General features: G+C 33.3%; 1 protein-coding gene across 1 annotated transcript in view; it reads left to right on the plus strand.

Moving 5' to 3' along the window:
* The window catches only part of LOC127726451 (ATP-binding cassette sub-family C member 5-like), a 122,816-nt gene that overhangs the window by 12,357 nt on the left and 87,261 nt on the right, over window positions 1-23,198 (plus strand). Inside the window, exon 2 of the mRNA XM_052233828.1 lies at window positions 22,758-22,855. Within this exon, the coding sequence (XP_052089788.1) occupies window positions 22,758-22,855 (98 nt within the window). The remainder of the gene's footprint in view (window positions 1-22,757; window positions 22,856-23,198) is intronic.

A 23,198-nucleotide genomic window follows, 5' to 3' on the forward strand; every position in this document is an offset into this window, starting at 1 on the left:
GATTTTAAAGCCCAAATTAAGCTTTTTGCTGACGATACAAGTCTATATTTAACTGTTGATAATCCAATAGAGGCCGCTGAAATTCTAAATAGCGATTTGAATAAAATTCACGAATGGTCCCAGAAATGGCTTGTAAAATTCAACCCCAAGAAAACTGAAACCATGACAATTTCCCGTAAAAATGCAAAACCTTATCATCCACCTTTAAACATGAATAACGAAGAACTACATGTAGTCGAAAAGCACAAGCACTTAGGAGTCTACTTTTCTAATAATGGTTCATGGAATGTCCATGTTGATTATATTGTACAGAAATCTTACAAAAGACTTAATATATTAAGGAAATAAAACACACTTTAGATAAATGACCCTGGCAAAAATATATATATCGTTTATAAGACCTATCATTGAATATGCTGATGTTATCTGGGATTCAGGAAATCAATCTTTAATGATTTAACTCGAAAACATCCAGTTGGACGCCGCTCGTATAGTTACAGGGGGGACTAAGCTCACAAGTACGTCGATGTTATATAAAGAAACCCAATGGGAGAAACTTTCAGATCGAAGAAGTCACCACAAATTAATATTGCTTCATAAAATTGTAAATAATAAAACCCCAAATTATTTGCAAGAGCTATTGCCTGGCTATGTCAGTGGTCGACACGACCACAGTACAAGACAAAGTAATAATCTATTAGAGGTCAAATCACGTACAAAACTTTATTCAGATTATTACCTTCCGTCATCCATCAAATTATGGAACCATTTACCGTTAAGTGTAAGAAATTGTGAATCTCTCTCTGTATTTAAGAAACAAATTTGTAATCAGAATGATCGCGTCCCTTTATACTTTTATGCTGGATGTCGAAAAGGCCAAATTTTTCACGCACGACTAAGAATGGATAGTAGTTCTTTAAACTGTCACTTGTTTCCAAGAAACTTAGTTTCTTCCCCTAAATGTCGCTGTGGTGACTTAGAAACTAGTTCACATTTTTTTATTATTTTGCCCATTATATTCGGACATAAGACAAGAACTGATAATATCATTTGGAAGCCTAAAATTAACGGTACCAATGGACACCGAATTTCTATTAAATGGCTCAAATACGATTTCAGATGAAGAAAACATTAGTTTATTTCTCATGGTACAAAGGTTCATTATTAAATCTAAAAGGTTTACAAATTAATAATTCACACAATAAACCTGTAAGAATTTCGTCTTATCAGTTGCATTTTTCTTTACTTTTCAAGTTCATTATGTGACTCAACTGACATTATCAATATTTTTATTATGTAACAAAGCATGTAGATTTGATTAATTTGTGTATAATGTATTTTATTTATCAAGGAGACGGATTAATATAAGCACTTGTTGCTTGTTTCTGAATCCTAATTGTGATTGTGTTTATAATTATACTCGTATTATTCATAATAATAAATATTGTTTACACCAACTTGACTGTTCGTCTCTATATTTCTTTATGTAAATGTCATGTGTAAAAATTGGCTTTTAAGATCGTCGTTTGAATGGTCGCGGTTACTTTTGTTTCCTTCACGGAAGTCAACATCAATAGGAATACAAAAATGAAAAATCTTACAAGGACGTAAAAACTTTGAACTGTAGTCTATTTATGACGGTTTCGTATCCTTATAATTTCTCTCGTTGTTGTATAGAAAGGGAAAAATAACAAGTGGTCGTTTATAAATCATTTCCGTGTAAAACGCAAAGTACTTCTGTGTTTGCCTTAGTTAAGAAGAGTCATATGTCATCTAAATTCCATCGATACATATCTCATATCTGATAACCGTTGACAGGTAAGGAAATCGGTATATCACATATATATTAAAAAAAAATAGAATGTAACTATTGAAGGAACACCATTTGGTTCTATAATGGAAGGGGGCAGAAGCTTTTTTTTTCGTGGATGGATTTTCATTTTCATTTTTTGCTAAACCTGTTTTCTATTTTTTTGCTCGCAATTGTATCCTGCATTTTGTGGGGACAGAATATTCATTGACACCATATGCTCTTTGCACATACCTTATCTAGACTCTCGTGGATAGTTGTCTGAACGGAAAACAAAACACTTCTTTTTATTTGTACATTGAACAAGGTTGTTTCTTTTCAGTTCTTACCAGGCCATCATATTGATATTCAAACTCCTCTTGTCAAAACTCTCACTCCCAACCGTAAATAATATCACCTTCCCTTAGAGTGACACAACAAAATAATATCCCCTTTATTCCTTTGTTTTTGCGATACTTTGTTTTAATGTTTTAAAGATTTCAATTGGTTTTTTTTTATAATATGAAAGTAACAATATGCCATTAGAAATATGCGTGATACAGTTGGATAGTCCGCCAAATATCAATGTTTGTACTTGGGTTTCAAAGTATATTGTTCATTACATCAATATTAAGAAAAAATGGTTTTATGTTCTTGATTTAACATGTGTGTCTCTTTTTTTTCTTTCTCTTTTTTCCCCTCGTGTAAGTTCAGAAATTGAGATTGTGAATTGGGTGAAATAGTTACAAAATATTTTTACCCTGCTATTAATATCGAACTTATTTATAGCAATTGACGTTAAACCAAACCGAGAGAAAAACGATAGCATACATAGAAAATACTGATCACCCTCCATAAGAAACTATGATATACACAAAAAAAACGTATAAACAGATATATACTTGTGACACATCAACAATAAGTTGAAGCTGATCTTTTTTAATCATTTTCCGGACACACAACCCGGAAACTTCTATTTCAGAAATACTAAGGCTTTTCTACCTCAGGAAAAGATTATCTTAGCTGTATTTGGCAAAATTTTAGGAATTTTTGGTCCTCAATGCTCTTCAACTTCGTTTTTTATTTGGCTTTTTTACCATTTTTGATTCGAGCGTCACTAATGAGTCTTTTGTAGACGAAACGCGCGTCTGGCGCAAATACAAAATTTCAATCCGGGTATCTATGATGAGTTTATTCCGAACATTCCCTGATCATGTATATTTTGTTGTTAATTTGAGAATTAAGTTAAGTAAGTAAACACATTTTAATTACTTTCATTCTTCTTTTTCTTAAATGATCACATTTTGTCTAGTATCTAATTTTATATTATTTCATATTAAAATCAAAAGCTAGTTTGGTTTATTTGCCGGTTTGAGTTTTAAGGTATAGGTTTTCTCTTGACTTTGTCTAGTTTTATTGTTTACACTTAAACCAATCTTTACTTTGTCGGGACGTAACCAGTAATCATATATATTAAAGTTAACTTGATGGCAGATCTTTCAAATGTCTCTTTTCAATTTATTCACACTTTTCTTTTCCCAGGGCGTAACCCAAACTCTCATACTTGTAGTATGTTTTAGTTGTGTGTTATTCATCAAAATCATCTGACATTTTTCCAACGTTAAGAGTGTATATAAAATGAAAATTACTTTTAATACAATGTATGATTGTTCTTACATGATACATGTACGAACGAAGTCACAGATTACTGTTGATATAAATGTATAAGAATAAATAGTCTTAAAACACAACACACGTTGAGATGGCATAGCTATACTAGCAAACAACGGACAAGTACACTGTAGATAATAATCTGATGTTCCACATATACTGCTTAGTTGACGGTTCATCCGAACTGTTGTACAAGAATCATCCTGAAAAATATAGTAAAGACACAGCAAAAATATGTTCATGATATATTATGCTAGGTAGTATAAGACATAGTGGTGGGTGGGTGGGTCTTTAAATCACCAAATAATATTCCGTCTGTTTCTTTCAAATGTCGGAATGAAAAGATCGCGTGCGCAGTCATATTGCGCATTGACAAACATACATCTGATAGCCTACATTTAATAGAGATGAAACAGCTAATAACACAAGTAATCTATGCTTACACTAATAACCGAATTTATGCTGAATCATAAATTCTATTATTATTGATGCGCAATGATTAGAAACACGGTATTGGCAGTATTTGGCCACAGCTTTATTATAAAATTATAAACACATATAACTAGGTAAACAGTTAAGATATATATATGTAAAGTAAATAGATATTTCGATGAACGTAGTCACCTTTCATATTGGCAAACTACGACACGATAACTAGATAACTAAATAGATAAATAATTAAGATATATATATAGTAAATAGATAATTAATTAAACGTAGTCACCTTTCATATTGGCAGACTACACAAAGATAACTAGATAGATAGATAGATAACTAGATAACTAATTATTTACAATAAATAAAGCATCCAATTAAATGAATCCTGGGAAACAGAGATTCGTAATTTTTTGTGTGGTGGTCCTAGGATACAGAGACCCACAATATCAAATGTTTTGGATGCTAAATGAAATATGACGCCAAATGACGCATATTTAAAGGAAACGCAGCGAAATGTGCCAAATTGACCAATCAACCGCCATTAAAAGCGGATAGAGCTGCGTAGAAGCTGTGAGCCAAATACAATATAAAGGACTCATATATCTAAACCCTAACAATAACTGAATTCTAATGAATATCATGCAATTTCTTAATACACATTGTGGAAAGTATGTGGTGTGTAGACAAGAAAGGCTTCTACCGCGCCTTGAAATGTGGTAAGCAAAATGTATTACCAATATGAGTCAAATGTTCACCATCTTGGCATTTAAATATGGAATTGGGAGATACATCGGAGTATCGTATGTATTGATTGCAATATCCCCTTGACGAATGATCAAACTAGCCAGCCAGCTGATTGTCCTCTTTCTGGTTCTAATCATTGTTTCTGTTACTACGGAATAATGTCATGTTTATTTGGCAAACTTAAGACCACAACAATCTGATATTCAGTAAAAGAACAGAAACTATATTCACAGTATTTTCCCACATCTTATATGTTTTTTCCCACATCTTATATGTTATACTCCTGTCGTATTGTCAATTCAATCAATTCCGCGTATCTACATATGTGTAAAATTAGAGATATTGAAAACTGAATTCCAGTTTAATCTTGTACAAGATGAATGCCACCTGGTATATTCCAAACTTGAATAAATTCGTTTTCTACAAAGGTGGAAACCAAACTCTAATGATTACTGGCGAAACTGCTAATCTTACATAACGGTTAGTATTACTAAAGTTATTGCAAGTTCTAAACATAAAATTAGAAATAATTCAAACAGTTTTACCCATTGTTGTATTTGAATATATGAACGAAATGACATAGACTTCCATGAACACATTGCCTGAGGTTTAGAATCAGGTCAACCATTTATGGCAGCTCTGTAGCAGCGCCTTTCCTGAAGAAACGAGAACTTTGTATCCCTTGACTTAATCCGAAAATATTCAGTGACTATTTTAGGACTCCTAAACTGATATTTAGAGAAAGGAGTTCTATCAAAACAAGCATTCTGAAAGTAATGCATTGCAATACATAGCCACTACCGGTTAATAATTCATTGTACTGGAACAAAATATTAACTTGATCTATAACTTGTCATGGTGTAAACTACAGAACAAATATCAAGTCAATATATTCAAGCATGACGAGAAAAAAAAATGTGGAAAACTGATTATTAAGTAAATTTTTATTAAGTCCAGGGACCATTACTCTGCACAAAATCACCAAACCGGAACAAAACTCGAAACTTGAGCAATTACTTGTCATGATAAAACTATATACCAATTATTAAAGCAATATCTTCTAGCATGACAACAACAAAAAATTGAGGAAAACTGATAATGTGTGTGAATTTATAGAATATTAAGTCCAAGGACCAAAACTCAGCACAAAAATCAGCAGACTGGAACAAAATATGAACTTGATATGTAACTTACCATGATAAAACTATGTACAAATTATCAAATCAATATCTTCAAGCAATAACAAAAAAAAAAAATAATTGCGGAAAACTGATTATTTGGGGGAATTTTCTTAGTCCAAGGACCATAACTTTGAACAAAATCATTAGGGTGGAATACAATTCGAACTTGATCTGTAACTTGTCATGATAAAACTATATTCCAATTATCAAATCGATATCTTCAAGTAAGACGAACAAATATGCGGAAAACTGATTATTTGAGTGCATTTTCTCAGTCCAAGGACCATAACTTTGCACAGAATCATCATACTGGAACGCAATTCGAACTTGGTCTGTAACTTATCATGATAAAACTATATACAATTTATCAAATCAATATATTCAAGCATGACGAAAACATGTGCAGACAACTGATTATTTTAATGAATTCTCTTAGTCCAAGGACCATAGTTTGCACAAAATCATCAGACCGGAACACAATTCGAACCTGATCTGTAACTTGTCACGATAAAACTATATACTAGTACCAATTATCAAATCAACGTCTTCAAGTATGACGAAAAAATGTGCGGAAAACTAATTATTTGTGTGTATTTGACCACAACTCTGCACAAAATTATCAGACCGGAACAACATTCATACTTGGTCAGTAACTTGTCATGATAAAACAATACACCAAATATCAAACCGATATCTTCAAGCACGAATACAAAAATGTAGAAGACTGATTTGCCGGATTGACAGGTGGACAGACAGACAGACGAACATAGTGAGAACCTTAAGTCCCCCTAAACTCAATCGGTAGGGGACTTATAACAAAGCAATTGACCAGTGACAGGTCTAAACTTGTAAACAGTAAGTTATTTCGTTTAAGCAAAAATAGGATAAGCATCTCTAGGCCGCTCATCAATAACGTGTGTGGTTCCTTCAAAGCACTGGTCAGTCTTAGATAAAATTAAATGGAGTTCAATAATATATATATTTTTCTTGATATCTGGCGAGATGACAATATTATTTGTAATTTAGTTCATTTGTTAGAATAATTTTTTTTTATTAGTATTAATCATTAGCGTAGAGATCGTTTGTACACTATTTTCGATTGCAAGTTACTTTTACAAACTTGATCACCAAAAGTTTTAATCTTTGAAAAGATTATCGTCTGCAAATCGTTGACATGAACTTGCAATCTCAGAGAGTTAACGGTTTCCTTACATTTACTATATATCATTTCTAAGGTCAAGAAAAGTTCAATTCGTAATCGGCATCGCAGCTTGTAGATACATTACGTTAGGAATTTATTATCTCAAACTGTAACGTATCTAATTAGAAAGATTTTGTATTCGAAAGAGAAACATCGAAATGTGTGTTAAATAATGTGAACAGTTGTACAAGGACTATCAAGTATATATTGTAAACATTAAACGTAGATAACATAATATTCATTTTAATGACAGCCAAATCGATTGAGGATATAATAATACTGCTATATTAACATAGTTGTCGAATGCCTAGTCCCAAACCGTTGAACTTTATATCGAGCTTAATTCCACTGCAAAAGTATCTCAGCAACAATATATTTATACTCAAGTTCAATTTCTTTATTTGTTATTTTTGTATGAGGCAAAACTGGTTTAATAAAAAGTTTCCCCTGTTCATATGACACTTTTTACTGATCATTATCAATTACAGAGTTGTTCCTAAGTAGAACAAAGATGACATACTCGCCCGTTTGATTTTTTTATTTTATTTTAAGTACGGACTAACATCTTAATCAAGACTAGGAGAGTAACTAGTTGTTTGCGTGAGATTTGAATGATCTTTACCGATTGCATTACCTGGTCGATTTACTACATCAAAAGAACAACTATCCTCCTGAAGTTGGGGGATCGTTAGATGCTGGTACTGAACCTGGTTAAAGTTGTGTTTCCTCTTGTCTAGATGCAGCTCCTTATGTTGCAATGGCTTTCCATCTTTTTGATGACCTACTTGTATTCATCTTAGTGCCAAACAACTATAAGATTAAATTGAACAACCAAAACAGAATATTGCTTTGTACTATAAATAAAGAATTTGTCAATTAGCGAACTTTAAAAGTTCATTGACGCCTATAACCAACCAGTTTAACATTCATCTGTCAGGAATGAAATATTTGTGTTTGCGTGAAGTGATACCGTTGCACAAATGTCGGTCAGCTTCCGACAATAAATTATTCTGGGTTACACGAGCGAGGAGGCTGATTAAACAATCTGTACCGAATGACGATGCTGTTAAAAATAGCGCAAGTGAGGTGATATATGCTAATTTATATTATAAAATCGGTCAAAGTAATTAAACGGACACAGAGTTAATTTAACAGAATACTAGACGATATTTAAAACACATGTACTATATATAACTATCTATAATGATTATAATAACATCTAGAATGATGATAATAACATCTAGAATGATAGTAATAACCTGAGGTAGATAATAAGACAGCTAACAAATTGTTGCGATTGCATATATAATGATGCTTACAGTTAAGGTTATGGTGATGCATACATGAAGAGATAAAAAATAATCATGTTGAACATGCGTAACCTTCAATTAGCATTAAGCTGTGACCGCCGGAGTGAAATGTGCAGATCGGTGTCAAGCGTTGAAATGAAATGGAATAAAACGTGTATATCTCTATGTAACAGTACATAAAAAAAAATTAATGGCTCAATTCTTATACATAAACACCGATCGCTACCTCCGGATAGTAAAAGTATTATAACATGTAAAAATAAGCAAAATAAGCAATAAATTGAAATTAATTTGTTATAAAACACTGATATTCTATTAAATATCCCACAATTGTTGCGGGAGACTAACTCTAATTATACCACCTGAGTTCCAATTGTAGAAAAGTGGTACCAAAACCTGCACAATGTGGATCCTATATCTTTTTAATCACCAAAATAATTTTCTTTAAATCTTTAAATCACCAAATAATATTCCGTCTGTTTCTTTCAAATGTCGGAATGAAAAGATCGCGTGCGCAGTCATATTGCGCATTGACAAACATACATCTGATAGCCTACATTTAATAGAGATGAAACAGCTAATAACACAAGTAATCTATGCTTACACTAATAACCGAATTTATGCTGAATCATAAATTCTATTAATACAATGTATGATTGATTGATTGTTGGTCGCCTAACGTCCAGTGGCAAATATTTCATATTTGTTCAGGACGATACAATGTATGAAGTCATCCCTTTAAAATTTTAGAAACATCATCAATTTATGGAATTTCTGGTTCACAAATGACCATGGGTTTGTTCAACTTATAGTAGTCAAAATCACATCCTATTTCCCCAAATTGTGACATCACTGAAGACGAATTTTATCGTCGTTTTTCTTGTTGAAAAGGCGTGACCTATAGTTGTTAAATTCTACGTCATTTAGTCTCTGGTGAACGTGCTGAAAATTCAAATATTAACTTTTAAAGAGATTTTGATACTAGATGATTTTACAAATAAAGTCCAAACAAGACCAGAATGTGCTTTTTTGCATTTCAATATGCCAGACTTACTGTTGACCACATTATTGACATATTCGTCAGACAAGGGAGTTTATATATTTATGTTACCTCATTAGTCAGACTTTGTGTTGAAAAATGCTTTAGAAATATCTGCATAATATTATATCTCAGATGTTTGACGGTAAATACCAATAGAATGTGTAAAATAAACATTCCATTTTATCTCAACAGAAATCCATAACATTGTTAATTACATACAACCTGACAATGCGTCAAACAAGCCGCCATTTTCTCTTCTGAATTTAGTATTCAATACGAAAATTGAGTTCAAATTGTTAAATGGCCAAATAAATGAATTCTATTTAACTAAAAAATAATATTGATAGTTTTCACAACCCTGAGTGAACTTTGTTTATACTACTTTCTATGTTTTGAAATTTAGTTCAGCATAATTATACTCGTCTATATAATAAGTATATTATAATAAACATTCTATTGTTTCTAATTGAGAAAATGTTTTATAACTTAAATTTTGACCTTAATAGAGATGTGACGAGTGATGTATTTTTATTTCTCCGTCCGGCGAAAATAGAAGTGTACCAAATGCAGCATCATCAACTATAAATTTACCGGTACATATAAACACCAAGTGTTCACAAAATAAAAAGAAAATTAAAAATCCCAAGTAAGAAAACCAATAAGAGTAATAAATGTATATTTCCAAACACTTTGCAAAACAAAACCTGAACTATTGGAAATTATCAACTCATGTAAGATAAGATAAGATAATATATTTTATTGGTTTAAAATCCAAAATTATAGGATTTTTACCAAGACAATAAACATTGGCTATACATAAACATACAAACATATATCTAAACACATTTATAAACATTATATATATATATATATATATATATATATATATATATATATATATATATATATATATATATATATATACAACTCGTCTAAACATCAGCCCAACAATGTTAGATCTGTAAATTTGCTTTCGCAAATTTTTTGTTCTTCCCTCGCCGGGATTCGAACTCATGCTACTGAGATATCGTGACACCAAATATCTCAGTAGCATGAGTTCGAAACCCGGCGAGGGAATAACAAAAAATTTGCGAAAGCAAATTTACAGATCTAACATTTTTGGGCTGATGTTTAGACGAGTTGTATATACAGAATGTACACAGCCATGTATCATCATCACTGCTGGTGATCCGATGGATAAATCTGTTGTAGAGTTGTCACTGGTTCAGACTTACTTATATATATATATATATAAATATATAAGTACGTCTAAACCAGTGACAACACTACGACAGATTTCATCCATCGGATCACCAGTGATGGTGATACAAGGCTGAAAATACATTCTGTATATATAATTCGTCTAAATAACAGCCCAACAATGTAAGTTATGTAATTATTTTTTTGTTCTTCCCTGGGCTTGATTCGAACTCGTGCTACTGAGATATCGTGGCACCAAATCGCCTTGCACTGTGCCCGACGCGCTAGAGCCTAGGTGGTCGAGTGGTCTAGCGCGTCGGGCACAGTGCAAGGCGATTTAGTGCCACGATATCTCAGTAGTACGAGTTCGAATCCCGGCCAGGGAAGAACAAAAAAATTTGCTTCCGCAAACTTTACAGATCTAACATTGTTGGGCTGTTATTTAGATTTGTAATTGCAAAACCCAGAATGTTGTATACCTTCTTCAGTGTCGATGTGGCATGAAGTATGTTGGCGAGACAGAACAGCCATTCAACAAACGCATGAATGGTCATCGAAGTGACTACACCTGCAAGCCCGACCTCCCTGTAAGTGGTCATTTCAGATCACCTGGGCACGCCCAAGCTGATCTCAAAAACCTTACCATCACAATCATAGACCACAACGAGGGTTGGTCAAGGGCCGACAGACTTGCTAGGGAAAGGTTTTGGATAAGAAAGCTAAGGACAGTTTCCCCAGAAGGCATACATGAAAAAACATAGAATGAGTCACTTATTTTCCCTAAGGTCACTCAATTTCCTATCATCACTTGTTCCCAGTAACTCAGGCTTTCGTACTGAACTCTTAAAGTTTTAGGGAATTTTTGAATTATATTAGTTTAAAGTACAGGGGTTCTATTCATTTGGGAGGGATGTACAAGTACGCAGTCACGTTCAATTATTAAACCTTTGTCAAAATTTATTATAATTTTTTTAATCATTATCAAACTGCTATTTATTTGGGATGTTTAAATATGCAGCCTCTGTTTTGATTACTCTAACGTTGTCAAATTTGAAATATTATACCAGCTTAGATCGGTCTGTGCTGTTTATTGGGAATGTATTTCCACACAACCGTTGTTGTAACATCTTAACTGTGGTCACCATTGAACTTTTAGAGTTGTACCAGTTCATATCGCACATTACTATTTTTAATTGAAGCATATCTTTGCAGTCTCTGTTGTAAATAGCTATATAACCTACTTAAATGAGAGAAAAATTAGAATTGTACAAGCGTCTCTATGATGTTCAGTTTTGCATGATTTATTGTATAAATTTCAAGATTGTTGTAGTTTTCTAATCAGATTAGATTGATATGATTCATTTTACATCGTGATTATACTGATGAAGGATATTTGTTATCCGAAATATTTAACATTTGTTCATTTTATTATTATTTTTTGGTGATGTTGTATCCTTTTAGACTTATTATATATTATATTTTGTAGTGTACTGTATCATAATTAAATGATCCATCGCCCCGTAAGATTTATCGTTGACTATTATTCAGTCAATTATATATATATATATATATATATATATATATATATATATATATATATATTGCCTTCGGGTTTATATGATCCGTTCGTTCTATTTTGACTCCTAAAAATTCAAGAGTCTATCTTAAATTGAGGTAAATTATATAGACTTCCAAATATCGTTTCGATTCCTCACATCACTGAAGAGACATTAATTGTCGAAATCCGGATATGGTGTACAAAAATCTTTGCACCTTTTGTTTGCGGTATACCATCTTTGCCGCAAGTTTATTGTTTTCTGTTTTGTATTAATTTATAAATAAGATCCATTTATTACACCTGGTGATCCGTTTATTTGGTAATCGCCAATGGCAGTCGGCAGGGTTTAAGAACATTTGTTGTTCGACCTGTAAGTCAAATGCGTTTTGTTAAAATATACTTTTTCACTTTTTTGGTCTTTTTGAAAATGTTGTTTGTGCTGTATTTAGACCCCTCTAACAAGAAATTTGTTTTGCATGCATACGTATAAAAATTGCGGTTTTTATCCAACGCAATCATAGGTTTGAACGTTGTTTTCAATTTAGACTTGTTTATATATATATATATATATATCCCCTCCATTATTAAATGAAAATATTGTGTAAGCCAGACATTATCATAGGTACAATAAAATGGTTAGACAAGTCAATACGATCAACTGACTTTTTCCAATTAACTTGTACAACATGTATAGATAGAACTACAAATAACAAAAGCCAAAGCCATGGTGGCGTATTAATAGCTATCACCAAAGAGTTTATTGGCTCTGAAGTTGTAGAAAAAACAGACTGCGAGATATTATGGACAGATGTTATCAATCAGATAAAGGTACATCACTAGAACAACTTAAAATCTCCTTGAATAGACTAGATAATACATCAACCACAAATATATGGTTAGGAGGGGACTTTAATCTTGGACACATATATTAGTCAATACCAGTATTCATCTTAGGCAAACCACATGCTATATAAACAACATCAATATCTACTAGATATAATATCAAATCACAACTTACACCAAGCCACATACAAGCCAACAAGAAAAGATAGAATATTAGATCTTATTTAAGTCATTATTCAACTAGTATGAATAAACTTAATACACTATCAGCTACCGGCTTAGCAGATCAAAATATTGTTTATGTAGAAATGAACACCTGGTTGAAAGGAGTAAGAAACAAGAAAAATACTTAAATACAAAGAGGCAAACTGGAACAACATAAACAATGACCTTACTACAACACTTAACGCCATCAATATCTTGTATACCTCAAATGATGCAGACACACCATGGACCATCTTCAAAATAGATCTTCTCACATCAATAGAGTCAAATGTACCTCACAGAATGCTCACATACAAGCATAGACTACCTTGAATAAACAGCACTCTAAGGAAACTCATAAACAAGAAAACAAGTGTTATAAAAAACTAAATAGCATCCAATTGAAATAAAAGAAACTAAAACAAGAAGAGCAAAGGAAGGCATATTGGGACTATATAGAACAAATTCAATGAAGTAGACTAGCTAACATCAGCCCACAAACACAAAACCAAAAAAGCTATTTCAGTACATCAAAAGCACTAGAAATGATAATACAGGGAATAGCACCTCTGAAAAAAGAAGGCATGCTAGATACAGACACTACTGAAATTGCAGACATACTTAACCAACAACTTCTGTCAGTATGCACTAACGAACCACCAATCCATATTCCTGATAAAGGTCTAAGCCAATACACAAAAATAGCCAGAAATAAAAGTTACAACACCAGGTGTCGAAAAGTTATAACACAAACTAAATCTCAATAAAGCTCGCACCCGTATTTAAAAAGGGCAAAGGATACAAGGCTGAAAATTATAAACCAATTTCACTAACTTGTATTTGTTGTAAATTGATGGAGCACATTGTGACAAATAACATAATGGACTGGAGACAAATAACATCCAACATGGTTTCCGTAAATCGAGATTATGCGAATCAAAACTCATTTGATTTATACAAGAACTTCAAAACAATAACAGCATAAATATACAAACATGTACTGGTTACCTAAATTGCACAAAAAACCATTTAAATTCCGTTTCATCTCCGCATCTAGTAAGTGTTCTACTACTAATCTATCAGTGCTTCTAAGTACCTCCTTTACTACTATCAAAGAACTTGTTATAAACTTTTGTAATAAAGCTTATGAAAATAATGGTATTAATTATTTTTGGAGTGTTAAAATTTCTTTAGAGGTTTTGGATAAAATACGTGCTTTTGATGGTCCTTTTAATTCTGTTGACAGTTATGATTTTTCGACTCTCTACACTACACTTCCACACATTTTTATCAAGAAAAAGTAGTCATATTTAATTGAATGGTCTTTTGAGCAATCTCGTTGCAAATTTATTTGCTGTGACTCGTTTAAAACCTTTTTCTGTAATGAAAAAAGAAAGTATGCTAGATACACTTACTGGAAATGTGAAGATATGATTGAAGCTTTAAATTTTCTCCTTGACAACATATATGTACGTTTCGGAGATAAAGTGTATCGACAAGTAGTTGGTATTCCTATGGGCACTAATTGTGTCCCTTTAATAGCAGATTTATTCCTGTAATGCTATGAATCTCAGTTTATGACCAAACTCAGTACAGACACGTCATTGTAACATTTGGTAGATACATTCAACAATACCTACCGTTATCTGGATAATATTTTTTCGTTAAATTATCCAGAGTTCTCTAAATATACTACCGAAATTTACCCAAAAGAACTTACTTTAACTAAATCTAACATAAACAGCAGTAGTTATCCTTTTCTAGATTTAGACATTTCAATTTCTAAAGGGAAACTCCATACTAAAATTTACGACAAAAGAGACTATTTTTCATTCCCTATTGTTTATTTTCCTTTTTAAGACGGCGATGTTCCTTTGGCTCCATCATACGGTGTTTATATCTCCCAACTCGTTCGTTATGCCCGTGTGTGTAGTGATGTCATAGATTTTAACGAACGTAATCAATGCATCACTGGTAAATTATTAAGTCAGGGATTTCGTTACCATAAATTACTTAAAACTTTTACTAAATTCTTTCATAGATACACAGATTTGATTAGTAAATTTGGCTGTACCAGTAGAAAACTTACTAAAAACGGTACTTCACATCCTAAATTTTATGGTAATATTGTACTAAAAGCGTGGAAATCACTATGTGATCCGTGTAAACTCATCGAACCTTTAAACAAACTTATTAGTAAAGGTTATCTTACCAATGTTGTAATTAGATCTTTGAATATAGTTTACATTGGCACTTATAACGATTTTGTCATCAGCAAATTAAAACATAACTAAATTTGTATTCTTTTCAAACGGGATGTATAAAGACACACCCACTTTCATTTTTATCTATTAAGAGGTTAACTCCTAACAATCCTACTGCCTGTCGATACATTTATTTTTGGCATTGCACAAGTCATGTCTTCTTTGACTGTCCATGACGTTAAAATACTAAATCCCTGGGATGTGTTTTAGTTTATTTTAGTCTCTGATGCATGATTTTTTATTATAAATTGTTTTGGCTTTTAACTAGCTGTCAGTAACTGCGAGTACTCTCAAATCGTACTGTCTTGTTAATTTGACCTGTTGATACTATTTGTAATGCTTTTTTGTTATTTAATATTTACTTATTCAGGGTTATATCTGGTCTATTTACCAGATTTGATAAGTGTTTGGTATTAATATACATTTTCACTTCTTCGAACTATGAACATCAAAATTATTTATTTTGTAAAAATATTTCCTTTCTCCTTTTAAACTGTATACCTAACAATAAAATTATTTTCATTTACCTGTGTATAATATTATTGTAAATGGCGGATTTTTGTTTAAGGTTATTGTTGTTTTTCTGAAATTGTTTAACATTTCAAAGCGGTATAATACTGTTACTTTAATTATCAATACCTTATTTTATTGATTTTGTATTTACATTGTATCATAGATCAAATGTGTTCGTTCAGTGTATGTTCACTTGTGTTAATATGTCTTTTGATAGAGTTAGCCATTTCAATTGATATTTTATAGTGTGTCATTCTATGTTGTGATGTTACACTATTGTTTCAGATAAGGGTGAATATCATATAAACGTTTAAACCCGCTGCAATTGTTTGCACCTTTCCTAAGTCAGGAATCTGATGTTCAGTAGGTGTCGTTAGTTGATGTGGTTCATAAGTGTTTCTCGTTTCTCGTTTTTTCTATAGATTAGACCGTTGGTTTTCCCGTTTGAATGGTTTTACACTAGTAATTTTTGGGGCCCTTTATAGCTTGCTGTGCGGTGTGAGCCAAGGTTCCGTGAAGACCGTACTTTGACCTATAATGGTTTACTTTTATAAATTGTGACTTGGATGGAGAGTTGTCTCATTGGCACTCATACAGCCAAGCGTTTGGTGATCTACCTGACGAGACAGAAGACCCGCTCAACGTGTGCAAGATTTCGTCAACAAACATCCTGTACCAACTGCCGTACAGGAAGTGACAGGCCCTCTGAAGAAAAAACAAACTCCTTTTAAGCTAAGTAATGAAGCACCAGACTTCGTGCCATCCGTGGCACTGAACTTGCCATCACAAACACCTGCGGTCTTGCCTACATATGCTAAGTCACCAGAAGTTAATGTATTCCCATATCTGGGAACAGTAACTGGCATAGAAAAACAGGGCGTTTCAGAAGAGATCCCTGTTGCATACCAAAAACAAGGCGTGATAGGTGCGATCCTAGTCTCAAACCAAAAACAGGGCGTTGTAGTAGAGACCCCTGCTGCACACCCGCAACAAATCAATCCTGCATCGGAGATACATTTTGTAACCAGATTTCTCTTGCGTAAGGACCTGCTGTCCTCCCGGTTAACAAGCTTTAACGACCAGGCAGAATCCTTCCATACATGGAAAGCTAGCTTTAAAAAAGTCATAGACGAATTACAAGTTTCCGACTCGAAACAGATAGACTTACTGAGTAAGTGGCTAGGGCCAGAGTCTGCCAAACATGCCATGAGTAAAAGGGCATCAAATGCCAACAACCGAACAAGAGGCCTACAGAGACTATGGGAGAGACTGGACGACCGATATGGTGCTCCAGAAATGTTGGAGGCGTCTCTCGTCAACAAACTTGTCAACTTCCCAACATTGACGAACAAGAACGACTCACTCCTTTACGATTTGTAAGATATAATCTCAGAAATAGAATATCACAAAGAAAATCCCAAGCTGGGATGTTTGCTTGCTTATTTCGACTCTTCCTCCGGGATAAATCCAATTGTGGAAAAATTGCCATACGGACTCCAAGAAAAGTGGATAACAAGGGTTTCAAGATACAAGTCTTAATATGAAGTTGCCTTTCCGCCTTTCGCAGAATTCTCTGCCTTCATCAGGGAAATAAGCAAAGTAAAGAATGATCCTGGGTTCATCTTTGGGTCAAAAGTCACACCAAATACAAAAAGTGCTGCGCAAAGATTCACACCTCAGACGTACTCTAAAGTCAACGTCCATTAGACGGCAGTTGTAATAAGTGTGGAAGTCAACAACACACCACTGCACTATACATAAGAAGGGTGCAACCGAACGAAAATTCTCAATCTAGTTCCTCTTGCACAATCTACGACGGGGAGCAGACAAAGATCCTAAGAGTGAGAAATCGTGTGCCAAGATATGACCTGTGGATGTGTACCACAAGGACAGGACAGACAAAATTATCCGGATGTACGCCATCATTGACGACCAAAGCAACCGGTCTCTTGCTTCGCATGAATTCTTCAGTATGTTCCACTTTCGGGAAAAACCGGAAAACTACTCTCTAACAACATGCTCTGGCAGAGTAGCTACTCCCGGGAAAAGAGGAAGATATTTCGTCTTAAAATCTGTACATGGTGACGTGCAATTTGATCTGCCTACATTAATTGAATGGAATGTAACAATCTTCCCAATAATAGGGACGAAATACCTACTCCGGAAGTCACAATGCATCATCCTCATTTAAAAGAACTCGAAAGAAGCATTCCACCAATAGAGGAACATTGCCAAATTCTTCTCTTAATTGGAAGAGACCTAATAGAGGCACACCACGTCCTCGAACAACGCTTAGGACCATCCAAATCTCCATTTGCCCAAAAGTTGAAACTTGGTTTGGTCATCAATGGAAATACATATATTGACAAGCAAACTGTTCCACTTGAAGTCAACACGAAGATAACTAACGTTTCAATCACGAAACCAGAACAACTTCTCAACGCCTCAAGACCGGAATTATCCGTCAAGGACAAGAATCCAATCGTTGGTGAGGAAAACTACCAAACTTTAAATTCGAATGTGAAGGTTGCAAACACGCATTCCACACAATTCCTTGAGTGTACTGGATCTAGTACCAAGTCTGGTAAATTCGTGAATTTCTCTAAAGGGACAACACTCGTGTCACCAAAAGCAAAATCTGTGACTTCTATAGAAAATTCATCGAGGTCGCCACTTCACAGATAGAACAACTAGATCCGTAGGATGGAACGTTATGACGAAACGCTTGACTTCGTCTGATACTCACAAATATTTGGCATTTCGCCAACTCAGAAAAGGACCAAGTACTAACTCTCGTCTGACTTACCAGAGGAACATCTTAGACCGTCATCGCCGTCTAACAACGTTGGAGAAAACAGTTCCTATTATCGATACATCAATAATGGAACATTTTACAGATCACAACGATCTCATCGGTCGTAAGTTGAGAACTGATATTTCTCTCACGACCAATAGTGAACATTACTCTTGTACATATTCAATTTATGTTGGGATTTATTTATTTATCTTATGTTCATATGCGATTTATTTATGAATAGTGATATCAGATAGACATCAGACGGGGAGTATTCTTTTTACCTCGTTCCTCAATTTATATAGTTCGTTGGATTATATTTTTAATCTGTTTATGTGTTCCTGACCTAGGAGGATTATTCATCGTTAAACCGTATAGAACTTCAAAACATCGTATCATCGTTACCTTTTCCCTTTCTTACACGTATCTCGAACTGAATCGCAAGGTCATCACAGAACTGGAGAACATTTAAGGACAAACGTCATCTTGGACACAGTTCGTGGCTAACCACAGAGTGAGTTACATTTATAACTTTGTATTTGATGCCTTCAAATCGTTCATCATATTTTAACTCTTTATCCGTGATATATTGGAAATTTCACCTTTATAACTGCATCTTTATTTCGCGTTATATGATCTGTGCTATTGTCTACATTTGACATTCATACATTATAACATTAATTCAACACATTGTAAAATTGTATTTTATTTTGTATTTTCAGATTTTTACCATTTGTAAGATTGGTTCTTGATTAAAGTATTAGCACCTGATAGTCTTTTCTGCTTGAGCCCAATCTTCGGTTATACTTAATGGTCAGGCCATTACATTTCACAAATTAAGAAAAGTAGAAATTCATATAACAAACGATGAAAATACGTTAACAAATAAAAAAATTGCATATACAAATTAAGAAGTTACATTTCACAAATCAAGAAATGTAGAAATTCATGTAACGGATGGAAAAAGTACATGTTACAATTTAAGAAATTGCATCTTACATATAAAGAAATTGCATGTTACAAATTAATAAATTACATTTTACTAATTTAGAAATGTATAATTAAGGCCGATATTCCCTTCCATTGTAAAGAACCGTCTACACTTACCGTTATCTTGATGATATTTTTTCGTAAAATAATCAGGAATTTACTAAATATACTGCCGAAATTTAACCAAAGGAACTTACTTTAAATGAATCAAATGTAAACGATAATAACTGTTCTTTCCTAGATTTAGATATTTTAGTTTTACACGGGGGACTCCACACTAAAATTTACGACAAAAGGGACGATTTTTCGTTCCCTATTATTAATTTTCCTTTTTTGGATGGTGATGTTCCTTTGGCACCATCTTACGGTGTTTATATTTCCAAACTCGTTCGCTATGCCCGTGTCTGTTGTGATATTTTTTACTTTAATGAATGTAATCTATCATGTATTACTGGTAAATTATTATGTCAGGGATTTCGTTACCACAAATTACTTAAAACCGTTACTAAATTCTTCCATAGATATAAATATTTGGTTTTGAAGTTTGGTTGTACCCGTAGAAAACTTAATTCAAACGGGATAGCACTTCCTCATATTTATGGAGATGTTGTTTACCGTGCCCGGAAATTTAGAAACGATCTGGTAAACTTATCAATCCTATAAATCAACTTATTCTAAAATGTTACCAATTCAACACTGTAATTAGATCTTTGAATAATGTTTATACAAAATTTCAATCCTGGTATCTATGATGAGTTTATTTACTGGTATTAATACTGATTTTGTTATCAGTAAATTAAAAAGCAAACTAAATATTGTTGTTATATACATATGCACATTCATGGATCTACAATCTGTCGATACCTGAATCTTGGCATTGCACAAGGTCATTCTTTTCTCTGACTGTTTATGACATCTTAACACTAAATCCATTGGATGATGGATGTGTACTGATTGATAATTCAGTCTTAGATGCATGATTTATTTTTACTAGCTGTTATTGGCTTTGAACTAGCTGTCAGTAACTGCGAGTACTCTCAGATCTGTAATTTGCGTCTTTTTGTTGTTTGGATGTTCAAGTACCCGACCACGTCCACTCTGTGTTTTATTAGATGTATTTCTATATGTATCCATCTGCAGAGTTAAGCTTTTTTCAACTGATTTTTATAGTTCGTTCTTATGTTGTACTGTTACACCACTGTCCCAGGTTAGGGGGATGGTTGGGATCCCACTAACATGCTAACCTAGCCACATTTTGTATGTATGTCCCTGTCCCAAGTCACGAGCCTGTAATTCAGTGGTTGTCGTTTGTTGCTGTGTTACATATTTGTTTTGCGTTCATCTTTTTGTACATAAATTAGGCCGTTAGTTTTCTCGTTTGAATTGTTTTACATTTGTCATTTCGGGGCATTTTATAGCTGACTATGCGGTATGGACTTTGCTCATTTTTGAAGGCCGTACGGTAACCAATAGTTGATAATTTCTGTGTCATTTGGTCTCTTGTGAAGATTTGTCTTAATCATTGACAATCACACCACATTTTCTCTTTTTTTTTTATTAAAATGTACGGTCTGTCGATAATTACATTTTAGCAGTGCACAAAATGGTGTTTTTCTATGATTTTTCATGACGTCTTTACACTAAATCCATTGGATGTCTACTGATTGATATTTAAACAAAAAACGTAAAAGAACATACAATAAAAACAGTATAGAAAAAGCACGTGTAAAACTATTTAGAACGGTATAATACTTAATAAAAACAAATGTACAAGCAACGCGCAAATATAAACAATATAGTGTCATAGAATAGTCGATAAAATCAAACAAATATATCCAGATGGTTTCAATTTATATGGTTGTACTGTGGAAGTTTACTTACAACATCGTTACACTGTAGGAATTAACTTACCACATTGTTGCACTGTAGGAGTTGGCTTTCAGCAGTTGTTATGACAGTGAAAGTTCATACTATTTGCTGCAGGTCTCCCATCCTCATCTGTATCAAGAAACCTTTAAACTTCGTGCCACTAATACCCTTTAAAGTCACTGTAAAAAAATAAAATAATTCTATCAATACTCAATGAAGAGATGTAATATGAATGCTTTCAGACAACTATCCATCAAAAGACTATAACACAAGGATGTATGCCGTTTTCAACTACAGGTCACCATGTCACTGTATAAAAAATGCATGAAAAGGGATAAGTAAGAATAATTTACTACCGAACGACGAAGATTTCAACTACTATATAGGTAACTATATTATGAAGTCCGGTAAGTGTAAAGTGAAAGAGATGACGATTTGGAAAATTAACAAAACTCAACTCGTTCAAAACTTTTTTATTTTTATTCTTTTCTACTATCATAGAAAAATCGGGTGGTGGTCTGATATGGGTTCTTAGTGTGTAATTTGTGACGTCACATAATTCCAGCATATTCTACTGATGTGAACACTTCAAAGTGCATACAAAATGGGTTTGAAAATATACGCGAGGATCGTAATAAGTCAGGAATCTGATGTTCAGTAATTGTCGTTTGTTGATGTGGTTCATAAGTGTTTCTCGTTTCTCGTTTTTTATATAGATTAGACCGTTGGTTTTCCCGTTTGAATGGTTTTACACTAGTAATTATTGTGGCCCTTTATAGCTTACTGTTCGGTGTGAGCCAAGGATCCGTGTTGAAGACCGTACTGTTACCTATAAGGGTTTACTTTTATAAATTTTGACTTGGATGGAGAGTTGTCTCATTGGCACTCATACCACATCTTCTTATAGCTAAAAACTTCATAGCAATTTTTACGAGTCTAATTCGTAGCTAAAATAAATGTCCCTTTTATTAATAATGACCCATTTGGTGGCTTTTTGCTTGTTCTGCTCTTTAGACGAGTTGTTGTCTTTTTGACACATTCCCCATTTCGATTCTTAATTTTATTTTTATTTGCATACATTTGTTTTAACTAACACCATGTATATGTTAACAAGGTGTGATTAATGTATATTTAATTTACTTACAGAATGGTGCTGCTATAACCCATACTAATAATGACAGTAAAACAGATATACGAGCGATCTGGACACCCCCATCACAACCGGTTGGAGACGTCAGAATAACGTACGTATCTTTATGAGAAGACCACAGATACTTGTCTCAGAGAAAAATTCCTATATTTCTTAATTTGAAAAAAAAATCTGTAACAAGTGCTTGTGGAGAAGAGTAAATTAACCCGGTTTTCTCATAAACTTTTCCTTTGCAACATATATGTTATTGGCTAAGTAAAAAAAACAGTACATTGTAGCATTTTACTTATTAGAGTGATTGAATCTAATTTGAATATATTTTTTCGTTTAACGAAATCTATTGGTGTCTCATTATTCTGGTCTATTTATATTTCTGAAGACAACATATTCTCAATTATTTTAGTTTTTATACAATGTCTAAAAGTTGTTTTACAAGG

Source organism: Mytilus californianus, unplaced genomic scaffold, assembly GCF_021869535.1.
Source record: "Mytilus californianus isolate M0D057914Y unplaced genomic scaffold, xbMytCali1.0.p SCAF_17, whole genome shotgun sequence".
NCBI lineage: Eukaryota > Metazoa > Mollusca > Bivalvia > Mytilida > Mytilidae > Mytilus > Mytilus californianus.